This window comes from Centropristis striata, chromosome 24, assembly GCF_030273125.1.
Source record: "Centropristis striata isolate RG_2023a ecotype Rhode Island chromosome 24, C.striata_1.0, whole genome shotgun sequence".
In the NCBI taxonomy this organism is placed as follows: domain Eukaryota; kingdom Metazoa; phylum Chordata; class Actinopteri; order Perciformes; family Serranidae; genus Centropristis; species Centropristis striata.
In genome coordinates, this window is record NC_081540.1 from 14,992,296 (window position 1) to 15,017,055 (window position 24,760).

Here is a 24,760-nt window from a genome sequence, read left to right on the forward strand (position 1 = left end):
TTAAATATATCTACATTTCAAGTTGGATTAAATAACTGCAGTAATTAAAGTGTTAAAATATAATGAACTTCTTTTTGGTTTTGTCAGCAATCATAATGTAAGAAATTGTTTTTAAAGCGTCTTGAAAGCAGATTAGTTTGATTTAATTATTACAAAAAGCTATTTTACCATCGCTAAAGTTTTTATTCAAGAGAAAACTGTCTTTGTACTAAATCTATGTTTACTATGAATTAACTCAATATGTGTTTATTTCAACTTGTATTAAATTATTGCACTACTTGTTCATAAAGTATATCAATAAATACATATTGATTTAATGCAGTGTGGACATTAATCATTAAATCAGAAACATTTGTGACATAATTAAATTATGAAGAACAATTCAAAATAATAAAATAATGAAATTATATATATTTTATAATAATTTAAAGAAAAATATACAAGTAACTGCAGTAACTGTTAATAAATTATATCAATACACATTTCATTTATTTATAGATTTTTCTAATGCGGTATGAATTTTTGACATATAATTAAAGTGTTAAATAATAATGAATATATATATATATATATATATATATATATTATATATATATTATTATTATATATTATATTATATAATTATAATAAAATAAATCTTTAGATAAATTATCAAAAATATAATCAAAATGAATATATAATAAAAAGGTTTTTATTTATTTGTCCCACTGTAATATGATGACTATTTAATCATTTAGTTTAGTTATATCTTAACTATCTTATCTATTTTTCTGAGTTTGTAAAATATTTATATTTTTAATTTTTCTCTGTTTTATTCTGTATATTAATTCTGGCCCCAGGCAAGCTGCTAATTAGCAATCTCTGGCTATCACACTGCATCGGCCGATGCCGATACAAGTAAAAAAACGCAAATATCGGCCCGATATATTGGCCGGCAGATGTTTTGGTCGACCGATAAAATACTGTTGCAATCAAATCAATTTTGTTGCTAATCTTTGACATATCCAAGACTCTAATCACCACCAAAGCCTCCAGCTCAATAGTATTTATTATGTGGAAAATGATTGTTTTGTTTGTGTTATTTGGAAGAAATTATGAAATAATTCAAATATATAAACTGCCATTTAAAGGGTTAAAATCCTGAAAATGATTGAATGTTTGGTATTTTTAAACAAGTCTGAAGTTGTTTAAGAGATTTATGGGGAAAAAAAGGAGAAAAACATAGTGATGTATGATGATTTAATAGCAGTTATTTTGTGCATTTATATTTTTGCCACAAAGGTGTCCAGAAGGTGCAAAATGCATCAATAGAGTATAAATGACATGGGATTTAAACAATGTTACTAAAAAGAAAAGTTCTTGAAAAAACTCATGCCTCAAGCTATAACACGACCAAAATGATCATCAAATGAAAAAAAAATGGTCATAAGGGTTAAGAGCTGCTGTGAGGTTTATAAACCAGCAGATGTCACTGTGCTGCTGCTGAGTCTGAAGCCCCAAAGCCCCAAAGCTTCACAATGCTTCCTGCACCGTCCCTAAAACACATACAATTAATACAAGTTTATTACAGCATGTGTACATGGACACAGATACACTTTACATTCTTTCAGCTTTATACAGTGTGTCCCACAGAGTCACTTTTAATCACAGCACCAGGGAGGAGGCAGATGTTACACATCAGGAAGTGTTTCTAGAGAAAAATATTGATCACTAAAGAGATGAAATCAGACAAATGAATGCTTTGTGTTTGAGTCTGAGACAGATCTGCTTCACAGTGCAGAGTGTGAGTGATGGTGAACAGACTGAACTTTAATTTCAGTCAGCAGAGTTTCTGTCCACAGGAGAGACTCTCAGACCTGCAGAGGACACAGAGACACTGAGGAACCATATAATAGAAGCCTAAACCCAGGATAAAGAGGTTCAGTGAATGTGGTGTTGAAGGTGTGGAGATGGATCAGTGTGTCAGAGGAGACTCTGTAGTGCCAGCAGGACAGTCCACATACACTGCTACTCTGGAGGAGGAGGAGGAGGAGGAGGAGGAGGAGGAGGAGGAGGAGGAGGAGCTTCTGTTATTGTGCCAGACATAGTAACCACCATCAGAGCACTGAAGACTCCAGGACTGATCGTTCAATCCAAACCAACAGTCTTCACTGCCTCCTCTCCTCCTGATTCCTCTGTAACTCACTGATATATCAACCCATCCTCTCCACTCGACCTCCCAGTAACAGCGACCAGTCAGACCAGTTCTACACAGCAGCTGAGGACACCAGCCGTCAAATCTGTCTGGATGATCAGGATATGACTGATCCTCTCTCACATATGTCACCTTCCTGTTGTTGTCAGACAGTTTGAGACTTCTGTTCACTGTGTTTGTGTCCAGTTTCAGTTCACAGACATCTGATGGAGAGAACAAGACACAAAACAGCTGCAGGTTATTGTCTGTTGATTTATTAACAACTTTACTGACGATTACTCAAAGAAAATCATTCAAAGTTTCACAGTGTAACAGTAAGTTAACATGAGAGTCAACATGTCAGTAATATTGTGTGTTTTTCCTCATGTGGACTCGAGGATGACAGCTGATGGAGATCCCCATCAATAAACACACGTAGTGAATAAAGTCTCACTATTAAAAGTGACAAATCATCTTCCACTGCAGCACTAAGCAGCTCTGAACCATCTGCTTTATTAAACTGTTATTAGCTCCACCAAAGACGTCACATTCAGCACAAAGTTCACACCTTTGATCATCAAATGTCAAACTGTCCACTGCTACAGAAAACTTTCACCACAGTCTGGATTTTTAAATGAATATCAGAGGGCTGTGGCTCCACCAACTGGCTTTAAGGTGCTTTTCATTGACCAGGGGCCAGATGCAAAAAAAATCAACAGACAAATGTGCATCCATCTAAATGTGCTGTGACATATGCAGCTGAGTTCTGATGAATGAAGCTGAAACACACTCACATTTCCTCACACCAGGTCTCAGTCTCTGCAGTCCACCATGGTCCACCCTGCAGGAAGAGACACAGTCACAATCAACTTCAGATCACCATTAAACGTCAACCAGAAACACTCAGAGACAGAGACACAGTGAGAGCTGCTGTATGTCCACCTGTCCATAACTGAGAGTGTCCACCTGAGTGTGTGTCCACACTTGAGAGCGTTCACCTGCCTGTCCATACCTGAAAGTGTCCACCTGTCTGTCCATAACTGAAAGTGTCCACCTGTCTGTCCATACCTGAGAGCGTCCACCTGTCTATCCATACCTGAGTGTCCAGACCACACACACACACACACACACACACACGTACACACACACGGTCAGCATAAACTCTCTAAAAAATAAGTATTTTGTTGCTAGATGTTCATTATGGTAATGGTCTCAGACACCAATAGAGCTAAAAAGCAGACAGCTGTTAACATAGAGGGTTTACTTCTAAAAACAGTTTGATTCTGACTTCAGAGTAGCAGGTTTTAACTGTGACTTTATTTGAACATGGAAACAAATTGAATGTTAAAGTGCAGCTCCTCGTCCTCCCTCCTCCTCTCCCTGCTCTCTCTCTCTGTCTGCAGACACTCCCTCTTCCCTCCCCATCAGCTCTAAAGTTATAAGGGTGGGTGTAGCCTGCAGAGCTGACAGGCTCCACATCCTGCATATGTTGTTCAGATCAGAGCTCAGACCAGTTTCACTTCTCAGGAAACTGGTCTGAGGGCTACGTCTTTGAGAGGTGAAATGGTGCAAAAAGGAGTTCAGCTGGACCGGGAGAGCTTCTCTTGTTCGATCTTTCTGGATCCACTGAAGGATCCGGTGTGTCTTACCTGTGGACACAGCTACTGCATGAAGTGTATCAACAGCCACTGGGATGGAGAGGATCAGAAACCGGTCTACAGCTGCCCTCAGTGCAGGATGTTCTTCACGACGAGGCCCAACCTGGAGAAAAACATCATGTTAGCAGAATTAGTGGAGTAGCTAAAGAAAACCGATCGGCAGTCTATCTGTTATCTCTGCTCTGTGGACGAACATAAAGGCCACGACACGGTAGCAGAAAGGAGCGAAAGGCAGAAAGAGCTTGAGGTGAGTCGACTCAACATCCAGTGGAGAATCCAGGACAGAGAGAAAGATGCGAAGCTGCTTCCACAGGAGGTGGATGACATCAATCACTCTGCTGATAAAGCAGTGGAAGACAGTGAGAAGATGTTCACTGAGCTGATCCGTCTCATGGAGATAAGAAGCTGCGATGTGAAGCAGCAGGTCAGATCCCAGCAGGAAACTGAAGTGAGTGGTGTCAAAGAGGTGGAGGAGAAGCTGCAGCAGGAGATTATAGAACTGAAGAGGAAAGACGCTGAGCTGGAAAAGCTCTCACACACAGAGGATCACATCCAGTTTCTACACAGCTACCCCTCACTGTCAGCACTCAGTAAGTCTACATCCAGCATGCAGACTCATCCTCGCCGCCACTTTGACCATGTGACAGCAGCCGTGTCACGAGTCAACGACAAACTGCAGGACATCCTGAGAGACAAATGGACAGATGTCTCACTGACTGAAGTGGATGTTTTACTGCTGGCAGCAGAGCCAAAGACCAGAGCTGAGTTCTTACAGTATTCACGTGAAATCACTGTGGATCGAACCACAGTTAGTGGAGCGGCTAAGTGATATAATCTTTCAGTTTATGATACAAGCGTGAAAATTGGCATGAACACTCTCCATGGGTCACTTGACAAGAAAATTGTCCGAGACATTTAAAATTTTAAGATGGCGGCCATTTTTCAAGATGGCCGACACCTAAGTGGAGCAGTTAAGTGATATAATGGTTTATTTGGTGATACAAGCATAAAAATTGGCCTGAGCAGTCTCCATGGGTCACTTATCAAGAAAATTGTCTGAGACATTTGAAAGTGTAAGATGGCGGCCATTTTTCAAGATGGCCGACACCTTAGTGGAGCAATTAAATTATATAATGGTTTATTTGGTGATACAAGCATAAAAATTGGCATGAGCAGTATCTGTGGGTCACTTCACAACAACCCACCCACAGTTACTTGAAATTCCAAGATGGCAGCCATTTTCAAGATGGCCGACACCTTAGTGGAGCAATTGAATGATATAATGGTTTATTTGGTGATACAAGCATAAAAATTGGCATGAGCAGTATCTGTAGGTCACTTGACAATAAGCAACGCACAGTTACTTGAAATTCCAAGATAGCGGCCATTTTTCAAGATGGCCGACACCTTAGTGGAGCAGTTAAGTGATACAATGGTTTATTGGGTCATATACGCATAAAAACTGGCATGAGCAGTATCTGTGGGTCACTTGACAATAAGCCAGCCACAGCTACTTGAAATTTCAAGGCGGCAATTTTTTTTTTCAGGATGACTGCCGCCTGCCATGTGGGCCTTTAAATTATGAATTTTCTCATAGAAATGTATTGGGTTCCTCAAGAGAGGTTGTTTGACTGTGCTTTGTCTAAATCCTTGCCCACGACCTGTCCAGTTTGGTAAAACCTGACAGGAGTTCCCTCCCACCGGCGTAGCTCCGGGTTCACCGAAGTAGACATGCTCCCTTACCATGAGGGCTTTGTAAATACTTTTTTTAATTACTTTTTTTATAACTAACCATTACTACTGCCATTACTACTGCCATTAAACATGCCAAATAAATACTAAGCAGTGGGGAAACACAGTTGTGGTGCTGAACTTGAGCAATTTTAATTGAGCAATGGTTAATACTGAATGGCAATAATGACAGATCCAGAGGCAACAGCAGCTCTGGCTGACACAGAACCATGACAAACAGTATCTGAAACTATACTAGGGAACTAAACTGAAAATGTGAAAGCAATGCTACAAAGTAAAAACTGAACATGTCACATTAATAGGCTGGTGACAAAATAGAACATAATGCGCTGATGTGGCGAGGGGAAGCCAAGCCATAGGCCTACACTTGAAAACACAAAGGACAACAAGGAATAACACTGGCAAAAGAAACAAGCAAATAAGTTCTAGCAGGGGCAACTGAGTCCATATCTGTAGCACTTACACTTTCCAGTACAAGCCTTGGTGCACCCACATTTTGTCAACTCCCAACAACTCTCCGCAATAGGTGGAAGTGGAGTCCAGAAGACTTTCCACTCCTTGTCCTGTTTAACCCATCCCCAGTCGGACGGGCTCGGCATTTGTGGGTGTCTGTTCAATGCCTGTCCCCACACATATCCAGCCTCATAAGAAGTCTGGGATCTTCTTGACCTCTTGACATGGATATCTTTGGTATCTTCAGTGTCTTTAGCAGCAGTGGATGCCTTTTTTTGTGCCCTTTCCAGCTGTGTGTTGTTGAACATAAGTTTACAGCTTGAATGATATTTTGCTCTGTTTCTTGTCAATGTGCTTTCTATGCCATCACCTTCATCTAGTCGGGTTGGACTACGTAAGATAGGCAGAGCATTTATTTTATGAAATTATGGAACATTTGTGGCAATGGTATCATAACCAGTATGATCTTGGTGTCCTGCTGTTTGTTTTCTCAACTGTTATGATTGCTTCTGCAATGTCTGCAGCAAATTCAAAGGCAGAGGCCAAGGGTTTAGCCTTTTACCACTTTTTAATAAGCACTTTGATGTATGGGATACAACTAAGTTCATGCCTTAACCCTACACTTAGTCCAATTGTTCATCCAATGCCATTTTTACCCTGTACGATCTGTACACCACCCGGTTAACTAAAACTACTCAGAGTTGTCGTCTCTTCTTTGACTAACTTTAACTGACAATTGGCTGACACTGAACCCTACTCTGAGTTTAACAGCAGTCATATATCACCAGTGTGCCCTGGTAGTGCAGACACTCACCCTTGTCTAATCTGTCTATGATCAACAAATCAAAACAACTGTATTATGATGTGTTAAAACTTTTTTTCCAGAATAATCTAAAACCCAATACATTTCTCTGAGAAAATGTATCTTTTGAGGATCCAGGGGGCAGCCATCTTGAAAATAGAAATTTCAAGTGGCTGGGAGTGTTTTTTTGTCAACCCAAGTAACTGTGGGTGGCCTATTGTAATTTAAAGGCCCACATGGCAGGCGGCAGTCATCCTGAAAAAAAAAATTGCCGCCTTGAAATTTCAAGTAGCTGTGGCTGGCTTATTGTCAAGTGACCCACAGATACTGCTCATGCCAGTTTTTATGCGTATATGACCCAATAAACCATTGTATCACTTAACTGCTCCACTAAGGTGTCGGCCATCTTGAAAAATGGCCGCTATCTTGGAATTTCAAGTAACTGTGCGTTGCTTATTGTCAAGTGACCTACAGATACTGCTCATGCCAATTTTTATGCTTGTATCACCAAATAAACCATTATATCATTCAATTGCTCCACTAAGGTGTCGGCCATCTTGAAAATGGCCGCCATCTTGGAATTTCAAGTAACTGTGGGTGGGTTGTTGTGAAGTGACCCACAGATACTGCTCATGCCAATTTTTATGCTTGTATCACCAAATAAACCATTATATAATTTAATTGCTCCACTAAGGTGTCGGCCATCTTGAAAAATGGCTGCCATCTTACACTTTCAAATGTCTCAGACAATTTTCTTGTTAAGTGACCCATGGAGACTGCTCAGGCCAATTTTTATGATTGTATCACCAAATAAACCATTATATCATTCAATTGCTCCACTAAGGTGTCGGCCATCTTGAAAAATGGCCGCCATCTTGGAATTTCAAGTAACTGTGGGTGGGTTATTGTCAAGTGACCAGCAGAGACTGCTCATGCCAATTTTTATGCTTGTATCACCAAATAAACCATTATATCACTTAACTGCTCCACTTAGGTGTCGGCCATCTTGAAAAATGGCCGCCATCTTAAAATTTCAAATGTCTCGGACAATTTTCTTGTTAAGTGACCCATGGAGAGTGTTCATGCCAATTTTCACGCTTGTATCATAAACTGAAAGATTCTGGCAAAAATGAGCACTTAGCCGCTCCACTAAGTAAAGAAATGGCTGTTATTATTTGAAGGGAACAGGAAAGTAACAACAACGAGACAACAACAGTCTTATTCTGATCATTCAGACAGATTCACTGATGTGTTTCAGGTCCTGAGTAGAGAGAGTCTGACTGGGAGGTGGAGCAGACAGGTACTGTAGCAGTCTCATACAAGAACATCAGCAGAGCAGGGGGGTCACAGGACTGCTGGTTTGGATCTAATAACAAATCCTGGGCGTTAGAATGTGAGGATGACAGTTATGACTTTCAGTACAAAAATGACCAAACTACCGTCTCAGGTCCTCAGTCCTCCAGAGTGGGAGTGTACCTGGGTCACAGTGCAGGTATTCTGTCCTTCTACAGCGTCTCTGAAACCATGACCCTCCTCCACAGAGTACAGACCACGTTAACTAAGCCGCTCCATGCTTCTGCTGAGTTCTGTAAACTCAAATCATCAGACTTGATGTAAAGAGCAGCAGGTTAAACTCTTAGTCTCCCTGTCGATATTATGGGATGTACTTTTTTGTGTAATTTCTTTGGGTTGTTTCTTTCAACGTAAATGTGAAAAACGTCTAAAACTCCATTTTTGTATCAAGATGGCCGACTTCCTGTTCGTTTTTGGGTATGGCTTCGGGGGACTTTTTGGTGCGTCCCATGATACATGTATGTACCAAATATTGTGTCTCTACGACAAACCTGTGATGGGGGCTTAATTCTAGGGGACGCTAGTAGGTCATTTTGCTATGCCCATTTCTGAGAAAATATGTAAATTTTCACTGGGATTGAATTATGTTTCAAGTTTGGTGAGTTGTAGAATATGATGAAACCCCCAAAAACGCAATCCATTTGCCGTTATAATAATAGACGGACCAATTCCAATAGGGTCCTCGCACGGTTAGTGCTAGGGCCCTCATAATTCCTTCAATTTCAATCGCTTCCTCTCCGACGTAGTCGACGCTTGGACCCTAAAAACCCCATGAATTAAAATTGAAATTTTTTTGAATTAATACAAAAGTAAACAAATTTAAATAATATCCTAAATAAAGAAGAAAATTATAACAGCATTAATTTCTGTAACATTTTTTTTCATATACTATAAAAGAAAGAAACTCTAGTGGGGACCAAGAGATTGCAGAGCCTGTAGAGATTAAACAGGAACAGGAGGAAATCCACACAGGTCAGGAGGGAAAGCAGCCTGTATGCAAGCAGGACAGTGACATGTTTAAGTTGAGGCCTACTTGTTTTTGAGTGGATCAGAGTGAAGATCAGATTCCTCTTTCAGATCCATGGCCACAGAAGTCTACATATACTTTTGATATTACTTTTTGGGTCATTTAATGTTGTATTCATTTATTTCGCAGGACATTTTTTTATTCTTGCAAGTTCTGTCATCCTCAAATCAGGAGGTATATTACTGAAGAATCACAATGAAGAATAAACACCACCAACAGGCAGTTTTGGATGAAAAATGAAGTTTATTACAAACAACGACAGAGAGCTGTTAGCAGTCAGTTAGCAGCTGTTAGTTCTGTACAAATAACACTGTTTGATTGGTTAGTTGAGTTTGCCGATCGGCAACAAGGCTAGGTCTCAAACAGCACCCTACGCCCTTTGTAGTGCACTATTTTCAAACCCTAAACCCACAGTAGTACACAACTTTACACCTTTAACCTTTCCTAGTGCACTACCTGCAGCAGTCGGCCCTCCACAGTGTGCTATTTTCCTCCTTAAACCCTTTTCAGTGCACTACCTTCCCTTCACATGTTTGACTGGAACTCTTTATAGTGTTTACCCTAAAATCTTGTGCACTTTTTTGCACCCTAAACCCTCCATAGTGCACCACCCTCTACCCTAAACTCTTCATCATGCACTTGTTTCATCTCTAAAGTGCACTATTGCCATCTAGTGCTCTTCATAGTGCACTACAATCCACCTTAAATCCTTCTGGTGCACTCCGAGTTCACAAGTTGTGACGTTTTAATAAAGATATTGGACCCCATATATGTTACTTTCTTTGTTTTTTACTCTTGTTTTTTGTGTGTTTTTTTTTTTTTTGCATTCCTGATCACAACATCGACATTCCTGAAAAGGGAACAAAGGTAGTGTTTTATTTTTTTATTTTTAAAGGGATAGATCAGGATTTTGGACATTAAGTTTAATGAAATACTTGCCATTTACAATATTACCATGCACTGTCATTGTATTTACTGGCTTTTTCAAGAAACAAAATAGAGCCAAGTGAAAATGTTGGGGTCATCCCTATGTTCCCTGGGACCTATGTTCCCCGGGTCCTATGTTCCCCACTCCCTTTTTTAGAAAAAAAGTCCAATGTTCCCCTTTTTTCACAAAAAGGGTCCTATGTTCCCCTGTAGCAATACATACCGGGGAGCATAGGACCCTTTCTCTGAAAAAAGGTCCTATGCTCCCCACTGTTGTGGGGTTAGGGTTAAGGTTAGGGTTAGCTCGAGACCTGCAGGTTTGCCACCCTGACCTAATCTTTCCTCATCTAGGCCTATTTGCATATGGAACATGGGGCCCGAGAAACATAGACACGCTCCCAAAATGTTTTCTGATAAGCACAAAGGCCAATGTTTAGTTGTTGGGTGACCTTTTACTCGACACATAGTTTTGTTGAGTAAAACCTTGTAGTTTGTGACCCTGCCAGCTTGCCGGATCTGTCTATTCTAAAATAGGAACTGACCAGAACTCCGACACAGGAGCTCGGCAAGTAAGTTAATAGCTTTGCATCCACTACACTACTGGCAAGTATTTCATACAACTTAATGTTCAAAGTCCTGGACTATCCCTTTAAAGTATCCTTCAGCTGATTTATTGTGTACCGTGTGCATGTGACATGGGACGGGAAAGAGCGTTCATGTCATGACAACTTTAAAAACTACTGTGAAGTTTATATTTAAATACATTGAACAACAGACTTGAGAAATCCATTTTTGTTTCACTTTACCTGTTTAGTTTCATGCCAGATTTGAATACTTCTTGGCCGTTGACGTGAACGCTGTTTACACGTTGGGCAACTTCCCTATGACATTAATGCGGCATTAAGTGCAACACACACTGGACACTTCACTTAATAGTCTAATGGTTGGATTCAAAAGCTCAATTTTAAACAAAATCCTCAGGACATGTTGGGAATGAAAGGGTTGTGTGTTGTTGAGTTGCAGCAGGTTAAAGTCTTGAGTGTCGGAACATTTTCAGCTAGTTACAGTAAAACTACCAGTCTCATATTTTTTTAAGGGTCTGCTCTCTTTGATGGCCCTTCTGGTTTTGCTATAAATATCAACCGGGTCTCGCCAATCTGCAAACAAATAACACGTGTTTACACTTTCAAATTATTATGCAATATTATGCAATGCATACGCAAAAAATATATAATTTTGCGTGCATATGATACGCATTGGAGCGTTTCCCAGAATAGCGACCCTTCTGGTTGCAGGACATCATAAGGTTCACTGGGGGTCATCCCTATGTTGCCCTGGTCCTATGTTCACCCTTTTTTTGAAAAAGGTCCCATGTTCCCTGTTTTTCCCAAAAAGGGTCCTATTTTCCCCTGTAGCAATACATACTGGGGAACATGTTCCCCATTGTTGTGAGGTTAGGGTTAGGGTTAGCTCGAGACCTGCAGGTTTGGAACATAGGACCCAGGGAACATAGACATACTCCCAAAATGTTGTAATGGTGGAAAAAGTAACAGACCAGGGAACATGGGACCCTTTTTCGGAAAAGCGGGGGAAAAGGGTCCTATGTTCTCCAGTCTCATACAAAAAGGGGAACATAGGACCCGGGGAACATAAACATGCTCCCGTTCACTGTTGTAAAAAAAAAAAAAGGCTGCAGTTTTGTTGAATTTATGCTACATAACCACTTCTCAAGGTTAAGGCAAAAATAACTCCTGGTTAGGTGTTACAAAAGACAGTTTAAGAGTTAAATAAATGCATATAAATGCTGGACGTGAAGTAGTTGCAATTTCTCAGTAGACCCCACGGCCAACTTCCGTTTGCCTACAAAAATCCGTCTTTTTGTTGTGTTGAGGCGTTTTGTTGAGAAACTGTTTTGAGCATGCCAGTGTGTGTTGCCTCTAAGTTTTTAGTCAGCTTGGTTTTTAAAAATACAACCTCATGAGCTGCATTTGAAGGCAGCGTTCCACCTTGAACCCTTTATAGTTTTGCTGTGTCTCTCCCTTCACCCTTCATAGTGCACTACGTCCCGCCTCCACCCCCACACATGACAGGCTGCTAGCTCCTTAAGGACCGGGGTGTTGTCTGAGAATGGCACCAGAGAAACAGAGAGAGAGAGAGAGAGAGAGACAGAGAGGTAGAGAGAGACAGGTAGAGAGACAGGTAGAGAGCGTGTTGAAGGTTACAGGTTCAGTAGAAACAGACAGTCACAGTAGGTTGAGACAGCTTCAGTGTCCAGAGTTGGTGGAGTAGGTCTGGTCTATATACAGGAACAAGAAATGCATAATCAGAATATCCAAACTAACCAGAGCTGCACGCAAGGGGGAGGGGGGGGTGGGGTGGGGGGGAGTGGTTGCCATGTCGGCGGTATCGGAGGCGGTGGCAGCGTTGGGGAGGAGAGGGGGGTGGCGCTAGCTCTGGTTTCGCTAAAAAGACAAAAAAACGCTACACCGGGACACCACCTAACTGTCCGTGGAAAAAAACACACACACAGGACGTCGTCACAAACACACACACACACACACACGCTCTCTCTCACACACACACGCACACATTAATATGACAAACAGTTTTTTCTTTTTCTAATTGAGGTGAAAAACAGATTCTATTATTCTTAATTATCTTCATCTTCATCGTAGCAGTGGTGTGTGTATGGAGTGTGTGTGTCCTCAGTCTGTTTATACACACTATTAACAGGATGACACGCAGAGAAAGAGCTCCGTTCTGATTGGCTGCCGGGTCTTTTTCACCTCTTCTCTTCCGTGAGGCTTTTATTTTATTTTATATTTAATTTTTTTATATTGTCTCGCAGCTTCACGGAATCCCAGTTTGTTGTTGTTAGTAGTGATGATGATGATGATGATGATGATGATGATGTGGTCATGTGGTCTCCCTCCCACAACAGTTTGTGACGTCATCAGAGTGCGGTTGGTTTGCTCGGGGGCAGTAAACGAGGCGAGGACGGAGGTGTGTGTGTGTGTGTGTGTGTGTTTTTTTTGGCTGAATGTTGAAGCACCAGGAAGGAGGGAGGAGACTAACAGTACCTGCTGCTGGGAGTGTGTGTGTGTTTTAATACTGGCAGGTAATCAGAGCCATCAGTCAACACTCATGAATGTGGAGCCTTTATTTTGTCAGATTTGTTTAGAATGTTTGCTTTTTTAAATCTAAAACACTGGATAGATTCACCTCCAATGTTTAATCTAATGAAAGAATTGGAAGTCAGAAGCAAATTTCACCCTTTGGAGCAACTTCTTATTGTAGAGATTAATGATAAGTTGACTGATAAAGCTGTGAAAATAAATAAATAAAATGTATCACCAATAGCAGGAATGGCGCAAAAATAACAGGTTAATTAATTAAAAAATGACGAGAAAAAGAAATTAACAGATAATGGCCTGAAAAAAATCTGGTTAATCAAAAATGGCGGAAAAATTACGAACAGTTAAAAAAGTTAATAAAAAATGTGAAAATGACATGTAAATTTATCAAATATTTCAAGAAAAAGACAATAAATTAACCAATAATGGCCAAACAGGCAATTAATTGATTCTGATGAGAAAATAATAGATAAATAAATGTATAATAATGACAAAATAACAGATAAATGAATTAATAATGGTGCGAAAATAACAAATTAACTGATAATTAAAATTAAATTTCACGTAAATTAATCGATTATAGATAAAGATGGTACATTAATCGATAATGGCCTGAAAAAGAACCAAACAGATAAATAATTAATAATGGTGGTAAAATAAGCGATAAATTAACAGATAATGGTGACACGTGTTAGTTGCAGCCCCACAATCTCATGAACTTTTAACCATATGGAACTTAACTTTAACGGAAATCCAGCTTTTCTGGTTTGCCCTGATGGTGGCGCTACAAGAACATCAGGACCATGTTTTTGGTTGTATTAGACAAGCTGATGTTGCCATTCCAAGGCTCCACCGCTCGCTGCTGTAAAAGAACCTCCCAGCATGCCTCTGCCCTTTGACCTTGCAGTATTTGACGAGTGTACTCGCAGTAAAGCGGACTCTGCTGTCAGTGTGTGGTTGTGTGTTTGTGTGTGTCAGTGTGTGTTGAGCACGCTCCGTGGCACCCAGCCCTCGGCGGCTGGCGAGTCGCTGTTGGCCGGCCGGTACACCAGGCTCTGACCCTGCTGGTTAGACGCCAGAATCTGAACCTTTTCACCGCGATACACGGAGATCTCGTCCTCCCGAACCGCCACAAAGTCCTGCATCACCAGCACCAGCTCCTGAGGGGGGTCAAAGGTCACGTTTAGCTCCAATCTGAACTTAAAAAAAATATTAACCAAAAAATGGAAGGTTCAAATCTGTAAATTAATAAAATGGGACAATATAGACCAGGGATGGGCAACTGGAGGCCCGGGGACCACATACAGCCTGCACCCTCACTTGAAGTGGCCCTCAGTACAACTACATGCATTTGAGCATGAAATCTTAAAAGTGCAGTGTAAAAATGCACAAAATGACTTCTTGCAATTAATGTTGGTCTGCTGTTCTTGCACTGGAAAAAAAAGAAACCACAGAAAGTGGTTATTTTTATTTGCGTCAAACCTTTTGTATTCCCATTTATACTGTTATACATGTCTTTGAGCATGAAATATGTTTAGTTACTGCACTGTGAACATATTTAAAATTGCAGTTTCGTCATATCTGGTTAAGTGCACACTCCTATATGTGGCCCTGTGGTAGTGAACATGAAAAATTGTGGCCCCCTCCAGCATTTAAATTGCCCATCCCTGATATAGATATTTACAGTATTATTCAATTGCTCAATGTTCTTGATTGTTAAATTACAGTTAATTCTATGTAAAAATACAAAAAGTAGACATCATATTTCTGAATATAAAATGAAGGAAACTTTCTGTTTTCCTACAGTGAAACTTTAAATTTAATGTAAAAATTGTGAAAAGAAAACATAAAAAGTCTTGCAGCAAAAGTTGCCAAACACTTGCTGTCATATACCAGTAAACAATCGTAAGTTATATAGAATATTTCTTTAAAAATGTGAAAAACATAAAGTAATAATACCTTTCTGTAGAATGACTAAAAGTTTATTTTACTTTAACATGGCGGTAAGTGTTTTTTTGTTGTTTTTTAACAGTGTTCAGTGGAATCCAAACCTGGTCGTCCTGCTCGCTGTCAGGCGGAGGCTGAGGGGCGTGGCCGTTGGGTGTGGGCGGGGCCGATGGCGGTCGTCCTGACGACAGAGGCCGGGTCACGGAGATCCCACCTTCCTTCCTCTGGTACTCAATGGGAGACTGAAGAGCTGTGGTGTTCAAACAGTATCAGATTCAGGTTCAACTAAACCAGATTAAAGCCTAATGCAAACTAATAATATAAAACAGTGTTTATTTAAATTAAATTAGTCCAAGACTGTTTTGTTATGATTTCATCATAGGTTCAAGGATAATTCAGCAAAATTCAATAATACAAGCTGCAATCCCAATCCCCAAAAGGTTTGGATGCTGTTTAAAATGTGAATAACACAGAATGTGATAATCTTTTTGGACATTCATTTAATTGAAAAATGTTAAAAAATATATATATTTAATGTTTTTTTAATGTTCGTATGCACTAATTCTGACACAAAGTAGGAAAATGTGCTGTGGTCTGACCAGCTGGCATTTTAAATTGTTTTTGGAAATCTTGGACATCAAGTCCTCAGGGCTAAGGAGGAAAAGGACCATTTGTATTTTGTGTTTGAAATTTGTATTTGAATATGTAAAAAGGGGGGAAAATTCATACAAACAAGCAGCAGAAAAACAAGAAAAACTTTTTTTTTTTAACATTTTAGATAAAAAGTATTTTGGAATTGGGGTTGTAGATTTGGGAAGACTTCAAGATGTTTAGATGTTTAAGATCTTAAAGGGAATTAAAAGGATGTTTTAAGGATGTATTCACCTGACAAGAAGTTGTTCTGTGCATCCAACAGGGTGCCGATGGTCTCCACCCACGTCATCTTGATGCTGGCAGAGGACGCCTGCAGCGTGAAGCGCTCCGCCGAGCCACGAGACCACAACACAAACTTACAGGGGTCACCATCCACGCTGTCTTGCATTGCCAGGTAACTCACCTGACACAAATAAATAACACCATTATCTACAGATCGAACCAGTCAAACGCCTTTAACCAGTATAAACAAGTGTTAAGCAGCCTGACCTTAATGCTGTTCTTGAACTGGTATCCCGGGTTGTTGGAGCCTTTGCGCAGAAGTTCGCTGAAAATAATGATCTGCTCGAAAAGGAAAACTCTGCGCTCTTTACTGCGAGATAAAACTCCCCCGTCCTGCTCCCAAACACAGAAGGTCTCCTGCTGCAGCAGCTTCCCCTGAGACGTCAATTTCCCCTGGACGACAGGAAGGCAGGTGGGAGTATGTGTTAACTTGAGGGGTTCCTCAGGGTTCTATTCTCAGTCCTTTATATTTAAATTTTGGTTAAAGCTACCCTAATTGTTTTTAAGGCACTTTGGGGCATGGTTCTGTTCTGGGTCCTTTATATTTTCTATTTGGTAAAAGGTGCATTGTTTGCTTTTTGACTACTTGGAGGCAGCAGAACTTCAAAACTAACTGAAAACTCCAAATCAGACTCAACCAAAGTTTTCATATCTTAATATAGTTGTGTCTAACATGAGAGAAACAAAAGCTGCCTACGCTCACATCCAGCAGATTTATCCTGTTCATTGTAATTACCTGTTGGGGTTCTCAAGGGTTCTATTCTCAGTCTTTTATATTGTCTCTTAGGTAAAGGTTTCATTATTTGTTTTTTTTCCACTTAGAGCAACAATATCAACCTGTTAACATTGTAAATAATGAATGGGTTCCTCAAGGTTCTATTCTTGGTCCATTATATTTTCTTTTTGTTTACAGACGCTTTATTTGTTTTTTGAAAACTTGGACGCACCAGATCTTCCAAACCAGCTGAAAACTTCCACCATACAACGCAGTTGGAGCTAACATGCCTACTCGCATAGCCAGTCTACTCAGGGCATTTATTATTGACCCGTTAGCATTGTTAATAATCCCTTGTGAGGTGCCTCAGGGATCTATTCTTAGTCCTTTCTATTTTCTATTTTGTTAAAATTGCATTGTTTGTTTGTTTTTTTGGCAACTCAGAGTCAGCGAAACAAGCTGTAAAAACAAAGTCTGACATATCACATTATAATGTTGTTAAAAGTGAAGTATAACGTCTAATACGCTCTTTGTTGACAAGGTTTGCATATTATGTTGTTTTGTAACCTTTGTATATTTAGTCTGTAGCTGTCCTGCTGCCAGTGAAATGTCAGAAAGTCTGAGTGTATGCCATAAACGGTATGATTAATTCAAATGTTGTAGTGCTTTAATATTTGTTGAGATTAAGCTTCAACATTTAGCAGCGGAGTATTGAAATCTAACATACATCAAGTTTTGTTTTACTGTCCTCTTTGGTGGACCACATACAGACAGGTAGACTGACAGGTGTACCTCGTATCCCTGTAGACGTCCCAGGTTCATCATGTCGTTGCAACGCTTCGGCACCAGTGACATCAGCTCCACTGCTTTCTGCACACGGGTTGTTTTTAGAGTTGTGGTTATAAATCATTTAACACCATCATCACCATGAAACACTGGACAACATCTCTTCATCCAACTGGGCTGGGCTTCAATTTTTCAATAATGTAGAATTCTTTGCAGTGTAAACTGAAAAATAAAATAAAAAATACACAGCAATTGGGACTCACCTCGATCTCCTCACAGTCGAGTCCTGCTTTGGACGTGTATTTGAGAAAATCCTTGGAAACAGAAAAATTAAAAAAACTTTATCATCTCATCAAAACAACAATAAAACATGTTATAAATAAATAATAAATAAGGTTAATGTTTGTGCAAGCAGCAGTGTAGACAGAAACTCAGTAAATACCTTTAACAGCAGCTGGTATTTGGTGATTCTCTGGATGGGTTTGATCAGATAATCGCTGATGGACATCCTGCAACTGATCTCATGTTGGATCTCCTGCAGACAGACAGACAGACCAGACAGACCAGACAGACAGACATATCTTTGAGTGCTGTGATATTAAAATGGGCATATTTCACTATTTTGTGGTATTTTACGGAGAAAACACCTGATTGATAATTATAACAAACCAAACCACACAATAATAGCTTCTCGGGTTCCTCATGATTCTATTCTTGGTCCTTCATATTTCTATTTGTTTACATCTGCATCTGCGTTTTTCAGACAATTGGAGGCAGCAGAACTAAAGAAGACAACTAAACCACAATCAAAATAATCATCAGTTGCAGCCTTATTTACCACAATTCAAAACACATAAAACTGATACCCCCATTGACACGAGACACTTTAATGAAACGAAAGTATTTTCAAAAACAGATGTGATGTCACAGGAAGTGATGGGTTACCTCAAAGAAGGTCTCATACTCGATGACGATGAACTCCGACCTCGGCTTGTTCTGACAATAAACCACGTACATGTGGAGGCGGCGCTCCTGCAGCACGCAAGCACACACACACACACACACACACACACACACACACACGCACACACACACACACACAGTCAGTCACTGATCAATTGATTAACTGATCAATAACCGTCGTGTGAACCTCCTACTTCACTTGAAATAAATACATTTATATAAAATGAATTAAAAAAATATATAAATAAAATAAGAAGAAAATCAAATAGTAAAGCAAATACATTGAAGAATGAATACAAAGGTTAAAAACATGAAATATCTGAAAATATATATCAATTTATTTATCATATTTGATTAATTAATTAACTTATGTCTACATTTTTGTTTAATATTATTAAATCTGGGTAAATCGATTAACTAATACATGAAAAGTTGACCTCATGATAGAATTTGAACGAAGAAGAGATAAAAAATGAAAAAACAAAGCAATACATAAGTTTGGGGAAATAAATAAGGGAAATGCAAATAATAAAAATACCAAAATAAATTCACAGATTTTTTTTTTAATTTATGAAGGCCTATATTTATTTTTAATATGACTTAATATTACTAAATTATTTGATGAATAAATAAATTATAAAATATATAAAAAATTATAGCATATTATCTATGCAATTATAGCATAGATTCAAGCTAAATAAATAAATTTTAAAAAGTGAAAAGTTACAAACAATACATAATTTACATTTTAGATTTGAAATATTAATAAAAATGCAACATTGAAAACGTTTCTAGATACATTTAAGCTGAATAAATTAATAATAATAATAAAAATAAATAAAATATAAATGCAAAATTAAAATATATATATAGTTTAATAGATAAAAAAATAAATGCAAAAATAAATAAATACACAAAAAATAAATACAAAGGTCAATTAGGCATCTGAAGAAAAAACCCTCACATGTCTGATGAAGAGGTCGGGCAGCAGATCGTGATTCTGGACACATCGGTCCAACTCCACCAGGAAGAAACTGAAATAAAACACACAGTGAGTTTCAGAGAGAGAGTGTGTGTGTGTGTGTGTGTGTGTGTGCGCGTATTAATGTGTGTTTATTATCATTATTAATGTGCGAGTGTGACGCACTCGCGGTGCCAGTCGTAGATCTGCTGGATGTTTCCGAAGACGATCTTGTCTTTTCCTCTCATGTCCTCCGGGATCCCTCGGACCTCGAGTCGGGACATGAAGCCCTGAGACACACACACACAGTTTGTTTTTATTATATTTAATTCTATATAGTTATATTTCAACTCAACATTCATGCAAATATAACTCACCTCAACGATCACACCCAGATCCTTCACGTAGTCCTTCTCTGATTGGATCATCTCGTTCACCACAAACCTGCCCACACACACACACACACGTTCATGAAATTATTATTATTATTACTACTAATAATAATATTTTGGAACTTTTTATTATTTCATTTTTTCATTTTTAACAGAACAGAACACTCCCTGACTCACAGCAACTAAAAGTCAACTAAAACAAAAGTATTAATCAAGAATTTATATATATAGTATAAAAAAACAATTATTTATAAATATAAATAATAATACTTAAAAAGAATAATCAACCTGTAAACACACTGATTTTATGAAATAATTTTTCTCTCATTCATACATTCATATATATATATATATATTTTTTTTCCATCATTATATATTTTATTTTTATTTTCATCATTAATCTTTAACAGAACAGAATATTTGTTGACAACCTACAGGGCCCTACAAAAAGAGTTGAGAAATAGTATAACATATATATAACAATCAATAAATAACAATAAACTTCAAATAAATAATAATAATACCTGCACAGATAAACACAGTTAAACATATTTCTTTATTCTGTGTGTATTTGTTTAATGGTAATTTGTTAATGTTTAATTATAATTATTGTATTATTTTTAGTACATTTAATTTTGTTTTTCATTTTTAACAGAACAGAACATTCCCTGACATTGGACCTCACAAAAAGTAATAACAAAAAAAGTATTTATCAAATATTCAAATATAATTAATATAAAAAGTAACAACGATTTTTTAAATATCAATACATATTACACTTTTTTTAATACTTAAAAATGAATATATGTCTTACATGCGTCCTCTCAGGGCTTTATTTCTCTGCTCGGTGTCCGACTCGTTGGAGCCCTGATCTGAATCCAGAGCCTGAAAAAAAGGAGTAAAAGGATTCAACAGTTAGCAGGAAGTTCAATCCTAGTATTTTATAGGAATTATGAAAAAATATATAGTCTGGAAACTGGAACTTTCATTCACTGACCATCGAACAAGTCAAAGTACTATATTGAAAATAATCTTTGCTGATTAAATTTAAAAATAACTAAATGATATGATAAATATGCCATGTAGTCTACCAATATAATATGAAATATTATTTTATATGTTTATGTAAGACATAAAATCGTATTTTTTGGCTTTTTTTGCGGGAATTACTCTTTTTTTAATTTACTTTCATATTTTACCCTCTTATTAATTAATTAATCAATAAATTGATTAATTTCTTTAAAATCACAAAAGTATTACAGTTAAATCCCATTGTTTTTCATACAATTAGTGGCATATTCATTTATTTATCGTTATTCATCATAACACGGTTATTACATTTTTCTTATTGAGTTATTAATATGTTTTTTATTTTTTTATTTTGGCAGCTCAAATACACTGAATCAAAATTAGTAGGAAGAGTAATAAAATAAAAAACAACCATACACAAAACTACATTGAATTTACTTCAGTGAAACCTTCAAACATGAACAGATGATATTTAATGAAGAACAAAAACATGGCCGCTCACCTCGGGGTTGTTTGGGTCTTTGATGATCTGCATGGGAGGAGGTAAAGGGGTGTGGCTTTCCTCCTCTGGCTCCTCCTCCCCACCACTCTGCCCCGCCTCTTCCTTCCTCGCCTTCTGCACAATTATTTTTGCATTGAATTAAAAAAAAAAAAACATTTTCACATTCAATGAACAAATCAAATGACTCCTATCTATTAAATATGTAAAAAATATTTAATACACTATTGAAAATAGAAAAAATATAATGATGATACTAGTTTATAATTAATACTTTTTAAATAATAAAATATATAAGTATGTTATTGAATTAAAAAAAAGCATTTTCAAACCTAATTTTGCTATTAAAATCAGAATAAATATAGTAATAATGACAATATTAAAATAAAATTAAATCATTCATTTAAAAAAAAAAAAATCTAATTTATATCAATACATCAATGTGCACCATAATTAGTTTAGTGTGTGCTTATTTACCGCCTGTGCGTTGCCGGTGAGGGGCGTGGTCTGCTCTGGCCTGTTGTCCCGCCTCCTGGTTCTGATTGGTGGTTTCTTCTGTCCGTCAGCCTTTCCCTGACTGAGCCTCCGTACCGGACTGGTCAACCAACGCTGCAGCAAACAATTCAAATATCATCGATTTAAAAATAACATTAAGAATATTTTTAACAAAATACAATTTCAAAAAATTAATTAAATAAACATGCAGAAAAAAAAAATGTTTCGACCATGATCTGCGATAATATACGCGACGCAACTGTGGCCGCCGTCGCTAACTGTGCACAACGTCAGCAGCTGATCATAAACAAAGCAGCATGGCTAATTATGCACAGCGTCTCCGCTGATCATAAACATAGTGATGGTGAATTAACCGGCATCACTAACTGTGCACTGGTGCTTGTTGTAAACAAACAGAGATCGCTAAGTGAACACCTCCTGCAGCAGCAGCACATACACTGTACTGCTACAGAGCTAACTGTTAGCCTATTAGCAATTAGAAAAATTAGCTTTTTCAAATGTCAAAAATCAACAACCAGGCTTTTTTCAGGGGAGAAAAACGGCCCTGCTCTTCTACAGGGACAAAAAAAGTCCCGTCAAAAGTCCTCTCAGGACGGCTGATATTCAAATTAGGGGCAACACCCCTAAATATATATATATATATATATATATATATATATATATATATATGAATAAAAAAGTGGTACTTACACTAGGACTACTAGGATTGAACAAAAACTGGATATAATCTCATATAGTTTTTTTAAAAAGTATCACTATACTTAATTAATTGAATATTTAAATAGAACATTCTGACCAATGAAATGCAAGTTGATAATCAAATCAATACACATGCTGAAATAAAAAGAAAACAAACTGGTAAATGTGGTTGATGCGTTCCATAACTGTTTTTAAGCTCTTTTTACCTTCAGGGTGTTTCCAGTTCCGGAGCCGCTGCGTTTGGGCCCTGGGGAGCTAACGGCGCCGCCCGGAGCCCCGCCCACTCCGTACACGGTGGGGGAGGTGGCACCTGAGAGACAGAAGACAAGATGATGAGTTCACTGACCAGCAGCACGGTCGGTACATTGCATGAGGATTATTGTCTCACTTTGTCCGGTCGTCTGGAGAGCCGAACCTTCAGAGCCATAAAGAGCGGAGTCTGCTGAGACACAAACACAACCGATTCATAAACATTCAAAAAATAAAGAGGTTCATTTAAATCCGAACTTATAACAGAGAAAATATTTATGCATGTTTTTAAGTATTAAAAACTGAATTCATATTCCAGAAAGCCAGGAATAAATTAATATCTCAGAATAAAGGAACAGAAAAAAATGTGATCATTATTTTTCCATCAAAGAAAATATACTTTATTAATATAATACATAATATACGTAATTATAATTATAATATTTATTTTAAGATTTTTATTTTTTTTGACGCTTACAAGATTTGCATGTAGTCTTCTTTCAAGAGCAGGTGGTTACCTTAGACTATATGTATGAAAATAAATGCAAAAAAATAATAATGATAACAATAATAATATGAAGGAGAGGAAATAGGTGAATTTCTAAAAAAGGTAATACGGAAAATGTAAAAGTAAAAGAAAAAAACAAAACAGTACATTTTATTAAATCTTTGAAAAATAATTTATTTGATGTGGTCAAATATAAACAAAAAATATAATTGGTCCAAACTTATCCGTTATTTTGTCTATTCATGTTTCAAAAATGAATTATTTTAGGTATGATCCAGTAATAAAAATAACAACAAAACAAAAAAGAAAGCAAAAGACAAAAATGTATTAAAATAAAATAAAAATCAATTGGTAAAAAAAAAAAATTTTCATAGTGGTCAGCTTTGGTTCAATAATAATAATAATCAATAACCATATTTTATGTATACTTTTAAAAAAAATGATAATTGTATCTGTAATTCTGTTAAAAAAAAGAAGGAAGACATTAATTAATATTTTTGTTTGAATGTAAATCATTAAAGAAGAGGCAGACAGAGAGTGACTCATGTGACACACACACTTCCTGTCCACACTTCCATGTTTGACCTCCTGCAGACTGAATACACACACACACACACTGAGCGGGGTGTGTTCAGCTTTTAAATAAAACCTGCATGTCCTGTTCATCTGGTAAAAACACAACATTCCTGCAACATTTAACTCACTCAGTGTGTTTCTGTGTTGGTCGAGAGACAATCACACACACACACACACACACACACACACACACACACACACACACACACAGGCACAGTCACCTTGTTCTGTCACTCATTAACCAGCACACACTCATGTTTTCCTCTTGAAACCCACCTCGCTCGTCTTCTCCCTCTCCCACTATCCATCCCCACACGGCAGAGCAATCCCAGCATGCACCCCTGCCCCGCCGCATGCTGAGGCATCAGTCCATTCAGAGAAAAAACAAATGTTTAAAGATAAAGTGAAATGAAGTGGCAGCGAGGTGCTCCTCTTGCTGCACAGCGCCAAATGACACTACAGTCACAAGTATGCAGGGGCGGAGCTACCTTCTAGGGGGCGGGGCTAGATGTTGACAGGGGTGTGTTCAACATGCTGAGAGAATTTGTCTTCAATAAAAACAATAAAAAATGATTATAACACTATTAAATTACTTCCATTACATTTAAAGAGGTCACCAGTAACATATAATACAATTCAATCAATTAATATAAATAAATAAATTATTTAACGGTGAATATAATAAAAAATGACTATATATATAAA

At 37.8% G+C, this 24,760-nt stretch overlaps 2 protein-coding genes across 2 annotated transcripts in view; one reads left to right on the top strand and one right to left on the bottom strand.

Annotated features, from left to right (window-relative positions):
- Positions 1-3,736: 3,736 nt before the first annotated feature.
- Positions 3,737-4,660, top strand: LOC131962585 (tripartite motif-containing protein 16-like). The gene is made up of 2 exons (XM_059327533.1): positions 3,737-3,886; positions 3,974-4,660. Exons 1-2 carry the CDS (start codon positions 3,737-3,739, stop codon positions 4,658-4,660), a joined length of 837 nt encoding a protein of 278 aa, XP_059183516.1.
- Positions 4,661-9,441: 4,781 nt separating this feature from the next.
- The window catches only part of LOC131962695 (kalirin-like), a 55,336-nt gene continuing 40,017 nt past the window's right edge, over positions 9,442-24,760 (bottom strand). Inside the window, exons 40-55 of the mRNA XM_059327692.1 lie at positions 23,111-23,161; positions 22,929-23,032; positions 21,985-22,116; positions 21,511-21,621; positions 20,794-20,864; positions 19,965-20,031; positions 19,774-19,877; positions 19,591-19,660; positions 18,609-18,695; positions 18,106-18,198; positions 17,927-17,977; positions 17,670-17,747; positions 16,370-16,555; positions 16,112-16,283; positions 15,331-15,476; positions 9,442-14,439 (exon numbers count right to left, since the gene is read on the bottom strand). Of these exons, the coding sequence (XP_059183675.1) occupies positions 14,254-14,439; positions 15,331-15,476; positions 16,112-16,283; positions 16,370-16,555; positions 17,670-17,747; positions 17,927-17,977; positions 18,106-18,198; positions 18,609-18,695; positions 19,591-19,660; positions 19,774-19,877; positions 19,965-20,031; positions 20,794-20,864; positions 21,511-21,621; positions 21,985-22,116; positions 22,929-23,032; positions 23,111-23,161 (1,709 nt within the window). The 3' untranslated portion in view covers positions 9,442-14,253. The remainder of the gene's footprint in view (positions 14,440-15,330; positions 15,477-16,111; positions 16,284-16,369; positions 16,556-17,669; positions 17,748-17,926; positions 17,978-18,105; positions 18,199-18,608; positions 18,696-19,590; positions 19,661-19,773; positions 19,878-19,964; positions 20,032-20,793; positions 20,865-21,510; positions 21,622-21,984; positions 22,117-22,928; positions 23,033-23,110; positions 23,162-24,760) is intronic.

Bases quoted from the DNA above. Each gene is read 5' to 3' on its own strand.
- LOC131962585 (XM_059327533.1), top strand. From the start codon at position 3,737: ATGGTGCAAAAAGGAGTTCAGCTGGACCGGGAGAGCTTCTCTTGTTCG. The intron at 3,887-3,973 runs GTCTACAGCTGC...TTAGTGGAGTAG, and splicing joins ATGGAGAGGATCAGAAACCG to CTAAAGAAAACCGATCGGCA.